The sequence below is a fragment of the Sceloporus occidentalis genome, unplaced genomic scaffold (genome assembly GCF_023333645.1).
Source record: "Sceloporus occidentalis isolate IW3139 unplaced genomic scaffold, rSceOcc1.0.p SCAF_6, whole genome shotgun sequence".
Taxonomy (NCBI): domain Eukaryota; kingdom Metazoa; phylum Chordata; class Lepidosauria; order Squamata; family Phrynosomatidae; genus Sceloporus; species Sceloporus occidentalis.
In genome coordinates this window covers 91,940,886-91,950,229 of record NW_028316986.1, presented here as the reverse complement: position 1 = coordinate 91,950,229, position 9,344 = coordinate 91,940,886, and the positions used below count along the sequence as shown (strand labels likewise).

At 39.8% G+C, this 9,344-nt stretch overlaps 1 protein-coding gene across 2 annotated transcripts in view; it reads right to left on the bottom strand.

Moving 5' to 3' along the window:
• Positions 1-308: 308 nt before the first annotated feature.
• SLC18B1 (solute carrier family 18 member B1) overlaps positions 309-9,344 on the bottom strand; it is a 38,298-nt gene continuing 29,262 nt past the window's right edge. Inside the window, exons 10-14 of one of the 2 annotated variants that reach the window (XM_089528469.1) lie at positions 6,378-6,473; positions 4,372-4,446; positions 2,151-2,244; positions 2,006-2,055; positions 309-857 (exon numbers count right to left, since the gene is read on the bottom strand). In XM_089528469.1, the coding sequence (XP_089384595.1) occupies positions 791-857; positions 2,006-2,055; positions 2,151-2,244; positions 4,372-4,446; positions 6,378-6,473 (382 nt within the window). In that variant the 3' untranslated portion in view covers positions 309-790. The remainder of the gene's footprint in view (positions 858-2,005; positions 2,056-2,150; positions 2,245-4,371; positions 4,447-6,377; positions 6,474-9,344) is intronic. The other variant, XM_089528470.1, reaches the window with a different exon arrangement.

Sequence of the window (9,344 nt, the reverse complement as noted above, 5' to 3'; positions counted from 1 at the left end):
TGGATCTACCAAAAATTAAACATCCCTCTGCCATTAGTATGTCCACTCCAGAATGATGTGATTCAGATCTGTCATTCTCACTTGTTGAACACGCTTCAGAATTAATTCTTTTCAAAAGAACTGCTAGGAAACTAGTGTCTGGAAAAACCAAGTATTTTTATGTTTGCCTTGCTTTATCGCATCAGAAATTGACCAAAGTACGATCAGAACCGATTTCAAATGGGAACAACAGTCCAATAGACCGCTTTAAATCATAGTGGGAATGAGCCCCAAGAAACATACAGAAGAAATTGTTTTTATAAACTGTAGTGGTTTGTTCTTTATTTCAAATTAGTACACAAATAATATCATAATATTCTTTAAAAAGTTCAGTGTAATATTCTTTGAAAGGTATTAACAAAATATACTTCTAAAGAAATTGAACCTGCATAATTTTTAGTAGTGGTTTTATCTGTGATATTAAAGTACAAAAGTAGAGAATTACAGAACGCATTTCACAGTGTGCAATGCATTATTTCACATTGTGCAATTTTTTCCTTCTCCATCTGCCATCTTTACAGGTCACAGTTGTAACCAGTTCTAATAGTTCGTTGCAGAAATGTTTTTTAAAAGGCATTTGTTTTCTGATAATGGAGAAGTACATTACAGTTCCAGAATCCAGAGATCGTAATGGATCATTATGAAAAGGGTGACCATATTTAAGGTTATTTGTTGCTCCTCGTTTGTACGTTAGGCTTCTAAATTAGTCACCAGAAGTTGGGTTTCAGCCTGGAATGGCAAAGATTTCCAGCTACGTTTCACTTGATAAAAGATGAGCTCTTTCTTGCTCTGTGCCCAACAGGTTTTCACGACTGGATCTATGCAAAAAAGGGAAAGATTCTGAATGTTTTCAGCACACGTAACACAACAGAATCAAGAGACAGAAGGACTGAAGAAAAGAATATGAAATTACTAAGGCTGAATTGATTGGCAAATACTCTGTTTCAGCAATTTGGAGCAAATATAATTGTTGTTCTTCACCACACCCCAGTGCTTTTTTTCTCTTTCCATTCTCCTCCCTTCTTCACCCACTGTAACCTGTCTACTATTTAACCCTTTTTGCTGTGATAATACAGATTTTATTGATGTTATGATACAAATGGACTTAATGTAATAGCTGCTTGTAATCCAGGTAACACAACCCACCACAGCCAGGAAGGCTGAGATATTAATGCCAAACTAGGTAATGCCTTATTCTCAGTGAAAATCTCTTTCTCCACTCCTATTTTGTATTTGGCTTTGGAATGATTTTGCCACTGGTGCCAAAGCCATGGATATTTCTATGTGGTGTTGTTTGGCCCTTGTGTGTATGTGCCTTCATGTTGCCTGTCAACTTATGGCAACACCATGAATTTCATAGAATTTTTAGGCAAAAATTCCCCAGAAGTGGTTTTGCCAGTTCCTTGCTCTGAAATATAGCCTGGTATAGCACCTGGTACTCATTGGTGGTCTCCTATCCAACTACGAACCAGAGCTGACCCTGCTTAGCCTCCAAGATCAGACAGGATCTGCTGCCTTTAGTGTAGTGCTATCAAAAATGGTGCAGAACACTGCAGAGGGAAGGAAAATACCACCAACATTACAGGTAGGGAACCAAAAATGACACTGAATAGGATCAGAATAAGTTGAATGTTTAGTAGTGCTAATGTTTTTTTCAATTTGCTTGGCTGCTTGAGACAGGCTACTGTCAAAGCAAATACATTTGGCAGGTTGCTGTCAAAGAACTATTGGGAATATTGGCACCTTGTTCACTGTGCAATTTGAGTGCACACTACTGGTACCTGGATGAAAACCAGCCAGATAATCCAGGATATTATTTTGATTAATCAAACAGGATGGGGCAGACATGTTGGTATTTATGACTTGCAACCAAACTGAAAACTGAGATTGTGATAATGTTTTACCCTTCTTAATTAGAAAGAAAACTTTATTTGGATCTTAAGAGAAAAAGTCACTATTACAGTACCTTCTTCTATGTGAGGCCTCGCAGATATAGAACATTCCCACTGCTAGCCCCTGGGGGGGGAAAAAAAGGGTTAGTACATTTGTAGTGTTTCAGTTACGATATTAATAAAATAGAAAGTGATATCAAAGAAAGCTCTTTTACATACACTTAACAGTGGGAATCCACCTTGAATGGCTGCAGCCCATTCAAAACCCAGCTTTTCATTAAGAAATCCACCTAATGTTGGACCTACAAAAGACCTAAGAGAGAGAGGGGAAGGAATGAACTAAATTTAATGTCTGTCTTGAAATTCAGAATGCAAATAAAATAAAATAAAATAGTAATCTAACTGCACAATGTTATGCTTCTCACTAAGTTTCAGAAGACAAAAATATAGCATCCTACAAACAAGACATCAAATCACACCAACAAAATTTCTTTATCCTAATAGCTGTTGGTAAAGGCAAGGGTAAGCTTCCTTTCCATTAAAGAGTTGGAATTGCCTCTGCAACACAGTAGAACCAAAAACATGTCATCGTCCCCCGCCATTCAGTGAACTTTCAGATACTGTGGGACTCCAACAAACATAAGACTCAACTAGAATGGCCAATAGTCATGGATTATGGGAACATGAGTCCAACAATGTCTACAAAGCTACAGGTTGTCCCCAACTGTGATTTAATCAGTGCTTCTGAAGAACAGAGTCCAAATTTATTGGAACTTATAAATTATACTTTCGATGCATTTTTGAGATCTCTTTTCATGTTTTTCCTGCTTTTGTGTCCTGCTCCTTTCGCTTCATACTGTCTTCTGCCTTAACACACCAACCAAAAATAAGTAAGTGTTATACATCATGAATTATTGACGAATTATAAAAAGATGAATTATTTTTGCTTGCTGGAACTGGACAGTGTAAAATTTTCCAAGGAGACTAAAACTAACAGAACTGCTGGTCATGCTGGCTGCTAGGTTATGGGAACTGAAGTATCACCAGACAGAATGCCCTCTGGTCTCTTGCTTTCTCCTTCACTATTTTGGCAGGCACCATATGAAGATGCTTATGGAGACTGTGTGTTCCTTCCCTATCCCCATCTAGCCTGCCCCCATCACTGAGAAAGGAATACCAGCTCTCAGCTGAGTTTGTGATCAATTGGTTCAAACTCAATGCCATATTTTTAGAAACAAAAAATCTTTTGTCAGATTGCAAAGGTTTGAGATACATGACCCAATGGTGTGTGTTTGGAGTCTGAATGAATCCTTTTATTTGTTCACATGATTTCCCCCTTATAATTTCCCTATTGTGGATGCACACAGCTTTCAGATTATTATACTTAACACTTTGGTGTCTTTCTGTAAAATGTTTCTTTATTAATACTGTGCAGCAGACATTAGTAAGTGAATTTAAAATAAAAATACCTCTCGGTCTTTATGTATAATATAAACATGTGAAAGCATGGGCACTTTTCCTCTCTAATGTTATGACGGAGAAGGTAAGTGAACAATGAATAATAATAATAATAATAATAATTATTATTATTATTATTTATAATGCACTGTAAATTTGCCATGCAGTAAAAAATGGTGGGTGCGTAAAAAACATTACAATTTAATGTCACCTGCAACTAACTTATTTTAGGGAATTTGAAACTAAGAGAGTACAGGTATAAAACTACTGTAAACTAAATATCCACTAAAGACACGAGTGCTCAGTATTTCATGTGCACTAAGAATGCTGAGCCCACAGTAGAATGGACCGGCAGGAGTGGGTTGGTTTTCCACCTTGACAGAGTTTTTTTTCCCCCTTTAAGTATTCACTGTTGATGTAGCTGCTGCTGCTATATGTCTTCAAATGCTATCATATGGTTTTCTTGGCATGATTTCTTCAGAGGTGGTTTGCCATTGCTTTCTCTTAGGCTGAGATTGTGAATTGCCCAAGATTAAAGTGGGTTTCCCCAGTTGGCCAGGTCTTTAAAACCTAGCTGCCATGAATCCTATACCAATGCCCCAAACAACATCATATTGATTTTATTTTTATTTTTTAATTCTTCATGAAAACTGCAAACGTGGGTTCCCACCAACTATCTCGATACTTCTCCTTCATGGTTAAATGATACTGTTATAGCTACATAAGGATGGGCATGTAGAGAGATCTTGTAACACCTTTGTGACTAACTAAAGCAAGAAGTTGACAGCATGAGCTTTCGTAGACTTAAATCTACGAAAGCTCATTCTTAGTTAATCTCAAAGGTGCTACAAGATCTCTCTACATACTGATTCTACAGACTAACAGCTGCTATAGCTTTGAATTCTACCACTAAGTATAGGCATGTTACATTCAAGTACACAGAGTTGTGAACAATGTAGGCAGACCATGACTTTCTACATACCCAAGTGACCATATTGCACTGAAGAGCCCCGACACCAGCCCTAACAAACTTAATCCTTCTTCAAATCCATTCTCACTGCAAAAGAAAGATACAAACAGGTTATCTGCCAAGGTTGCCTCCCCCCAATTTTGGCTTTTTACAAGGTTTGATATATGCAGCTTAAGAGACAACTGTTGTGTAACCAGAAAAGCAGCATCATGTACAATTGGAGTGGGCCTGAGGTGAACATGGACCAGGGGATAAGCATGGCCCTCCTGGGTTCCAGCCCTCTTGGGTTCTTCAACATAGTACAGACATGTCTCAGTTAACAAAGCATCTGACAAAGAAGCTCATTTTTACAAAGTATGCTTAAATCTGCCCATTCCCGTTTTCTTTCTTGTCCCCTATCTAGCTGGATTTTTAAACAGCATTTGCATTAGGAGGATGGTGAAGGAGGCCTGCAAAATACAGACTTCCAATACCAGGTTCCAGCTGTGTGTGCAATAACAATTCAATAAAGTAGGTCAGAGCTCAGGGAAAAACAGGACTCTGATTTTACTGTAGCTGTGTATGCTTGACTACAATAGACAAGGCAAGCAACAATAGCCTCCAGAATCCCTTACTAGCATGCATGCACAGCAAAACAGAAAATCCTGTGCCCCAACAAAAAATGTTAAAAATAGCATGTTAACAATACATAGGTTTATAAATCTGACCACTTAAATGGAAATCATAAGAATACGATTACTGGTAAAAGGAGGGGGAAAATATCCCTGCACATAGAATCATAGAATTGTAGAGTTGGAAGAGACCGCAAGGGCCATCCAGTCCAACCCCCTGCCATGCAGGAAATCTAAATCAAAGCATCCCCGACTAGAAAGTTCAAAATGTTTGTGTTTACCTATGCAAGTCTTAGCTGACCTTGTTCATTTCACATGTGCATATAGTTAGTTTTGGATAAAATGTTTGCTGACAATTGAACTGGTCTTTTTTTGTTGAACATATCCCTATTCTTTCCAAGTTACTTTTGCCTCTGGTACTAGATTATTTGTTAAAGAAACAATGCTCAAGAACACATCTACTGTACTTTGTTAACTAATGTAAACCTCTAATGACCCAGTCCCATTGCATAGTGGTTTCCCAAATGCATGTCTATTTTTCTCCTACTCTGAAAGGTTAGAATGAATTTCATTAAGGCTTAATAACCAGCAGTGTGAGCTTTAAGCTAAAATATGCTGGATTTTTTTGGTCCCAGACTTTTGCCCCACTTATCTATGGAATGGAGAACATGGAATTCAACCCTTGGGCTGAAAGAGAATTCCCACCCTTGACTCTCAGTCATGCCTTCTCATTAGAGCAAAATGGGTACTTCATACACTTTCTCTCCCAGGGTTTTCCCTGCAAGAAGAATATAACTGAGTTTCATATCATAAAGATTGTCAAAGTAGCTGAATAATGCATCAAGCTCACAGCATGTGGAAGGATTTACTTGAATGCAGCGTGTACTGGGTGAGAGAAGTGTTATCTCCAAGATGGAACATAATCTTACTTGTCTTACAACAAAGTACAGGCACTCCTCCATTTTTGTGGACTTCGAATCTGCCTTGTTCACCCATTTGCGGTCGGCAAAAGGAGGGGGGCAAAATTGGGTGTATGCCACAATTCAAGCTAATGAGGCTTGAATACTGGTGATTTTTCATTTTTTTATGATGGAGGGGTCCGGAACGAATCCCCCGCAAAAATGGAGGGCCTACTGTATTTAGCTTTACATATTTAGAGCTATCATGGCATAGATCTGTAGTTAATTACCTCAAGGTTAGGAAACGTGTGGCCCTACAGATGTTGGACTGCAAATCCCATAATCTCACACCATTAGCTATGCCGACTAGAGTTGATGGGAAATACAGTCGAAAAAATATCAGGAGGACCACACATTTCTTATGCCTGTGCCACATGATTTCAAACAGCTCTGCAATAGGCAGTTTTGAAATAATAAATTAAAAGTTTATATAGCAAAGAAAACTTACTATGCACAGCTGAGTATCTCAGGGAACACCGGCATACTACTCATCCCAAGAGAGAAACCAACCAGAACCAACATTAGAACAAAGAGCCAAAGCTTGCTGCAAAATAAATAAATAAATAAATTCTAAAATAATCTGAGAAAGTAATACTTAACCCATGCGTAAGTGTCATATACAGTCTGTTACATATTTTATCACAGAAAAACAACCTAAACTCCAAGCTTCTGTACTGAACAAATGCACACCTTTCTTTAACTCTACTGAATGTGGTCCTATCCCCATTTCTGCAGCCCTCCCAAGCACACAGGACACCCTCAAAGCTGTCCAACCCCAATTTTTCAATAATTCAGAAACATGCCAAAATGGGCAAAAACTTCAAACCATGGCAATTTAGCTTCTCTCACATCAAGACCCCCGCCCCCCCAAAAAACCACCCTGGAATAAATGGGTGAAAACTGGATAGAAGTGAAATTGGAAATGTTAGTACATCACTGTCAGTGGCTGAAAATGCACAAGTGTGACCAAATGGAGGGGAAAACTTTGGAATTAGCAACCTTTGCATGTCTATAGTCACTAGTAGTCAGATTGCATGTCACTCTCTAGTTTAGGCTCAGCATGTTGAAGGTAACATCCTGATTGTTTGTTTGTGTGTTTGTTCACATTCAGTCTCTTCCTGTATCACCTACTCTTCTTTTATTCTCTGGGGTCTCATCTGCTCCCACACCACTCTCTTCCTGCCTGTCTTCCAGGAAGCATGTGTGATAAGAGCCTCTACAGGTAAGATGCTCCAACTCATCTGATACAATCCAGTATTCTTTCCTTTCTTATCTTTCTTCATGAGGATGAACTTGGGTTAAATATTCAAAGGTATTTGTGAATAAACTACTTTTATATACCCTACAAAGAAGACTCCCTTTGATTTCTTTCTGTGCTAGATCCTGTGTGCTGGGTGGAGTAAACTGGTGAACTGTTCAACTTCTGCTTAGCACATCAATTACTTTGCTTGAGAGATCTACTACAATCTTTCATATTTCCCAAAAGAAACTGGGCTAAATATGACCCCACTGCAATTGACCATGCTAGCTTTGCAGCCTTAACTTGTCTCTACAACAAGGCTGGCCCATCTGAGCTTAGGATGAGGCCTTTCCTCCATCCATAGCCAGCTCCTTTACAGTGGAGTGGGCAGGTAAAGCAATTGAGCTGTGGCCTGCAGCCAGGTCCTGGGGAGGAGAATCTGGACCCCTGATCCTCGAAGTTTCTCCTCCTCTATTCTGCATATACTTTTGGGGATGTACTGCTGCTATCGGGGAAATGAAATGGCAGATGCAGCAAAGCTAAAGGCATCCAATGAGCTGAGATTTGAAAAATACATTTATTAGCCCAGTCACAGCAATGCTGTATAAGCTTTCAAAACCACATATTATGGGATCATGAGATCTGAAGCCATATACGCACACACAAAGATTCTTTCATTTCAAGCAAAGGACCTCCAGTTTTGCCATGCGGGTGCCTATTTCCCCCCTGAACACTTCAGGATGTGCCACATGCCATTTTTTTGTGCAAAACTCTTGGGCACAAGATTTTTTGTGTAAGGTATTTGTTGTGCAGGTTTTTTTGTTTTTGCACAAAAAACAGCAACCTTGTACAAAAAATACATGTGGCTGTCTGGAAACAGTGGCTGACGTTCTGTATCACAGTAACATATTCATAATTTAGAGTTATGAATCCATAACTGCTCTGTATTCAATAATACTATGTACTCATAATTGGGACACTATTGTCACGATCATAAATGCACCTCTCAAACCCCACCTAACAGTGAGCAGCTGAATCAAACAAAGGAGATCTGCTGAGAGAGTGCAAGAATGAAGATTTTTCCAGCCCACTTCCCACCAGTGAGCAAAGCTGCGATAAAGAATTGTGAAAGTGTTCCTGATTCAGATTGTCCCAGGCTTGCACGATGATAAGAAAGGGATATCAGTTTCCTATGCCCTGGTCACCAGCTGAAGAGACATCCTTTGCTTGATGCAGCTGCTGGCTATTAAGTTAGGACTGAGAAGTAGGGCTTGTAGATGTTACTTACTGTATATGCTCATGCATAAATTGAGAAATTCTAGCCAAAAAAATAGACCCCAAAAACCTGGGTTGATTTTGCCCTAGATCAATCCTGGTGGTTGGAGTGTGCGGGGAGAGGTGGTCTGCACTTGGGGTGGGACCTGTCCCTGCAGAGCAAAAGGTAGTGTAGGACTACCACTGCCCCCTCCCGAATTCGTCCTTTCTCGCTTGCTGCCCCTTACTCCTGGAACCTTCTTCCCCCACATGCACACCTCATCACTTCTCTACCCAGTTTCAAAACTGAGTTAAAGACTATATTGTTTAAAGAAGCATTCCCAGAGGCTAGCCCCTCTCTGACCCAGGAAGCCTCCTTTTAACCATTAATTAAGAAGCTAAGCACTTCCTCCAGTCCATCTGCCTTGGTCCAGGCCTCGGAGGTGGAGAACTGCTGGACCTGATCCCATTCCCCACCACCACTCCCTTCTCCTTTTGTGTCGTGTCTTCTTAGATTGTAAGCCTGAGGGCAGGGAACCGTCTAACTAAAAGATTGTATGTACAGCGCTGTGTAAATTTACAGTGCTTTATAAATAAAGGTTAATAATAATAATAATAATAATAATAATAAAAAGGCTCAGTGGTGGCAAACCTCAGCCACCAGTTCTTTGTGCTCCTCTGCCTCCATGTAGCATGCATGCCAGCTATCTGGCTGTGGTGCTTTTGCTCATTCTTTCTCAAGGCAGAAGTGACTGGGGAAGGTAATAGTTCCTCTCCAATGAGGATAAGTGGCACGCTGGCAGACATTTGGCCTAAGGGGTCAAGCCAGCCAGAACTGTGAGCAGAGAGAAGGAACCCGGAGTGGGTAGAGTTTATATTAATCCCATGCTAAAATGGCTGCTCACACTCAGTTTGCTGCCC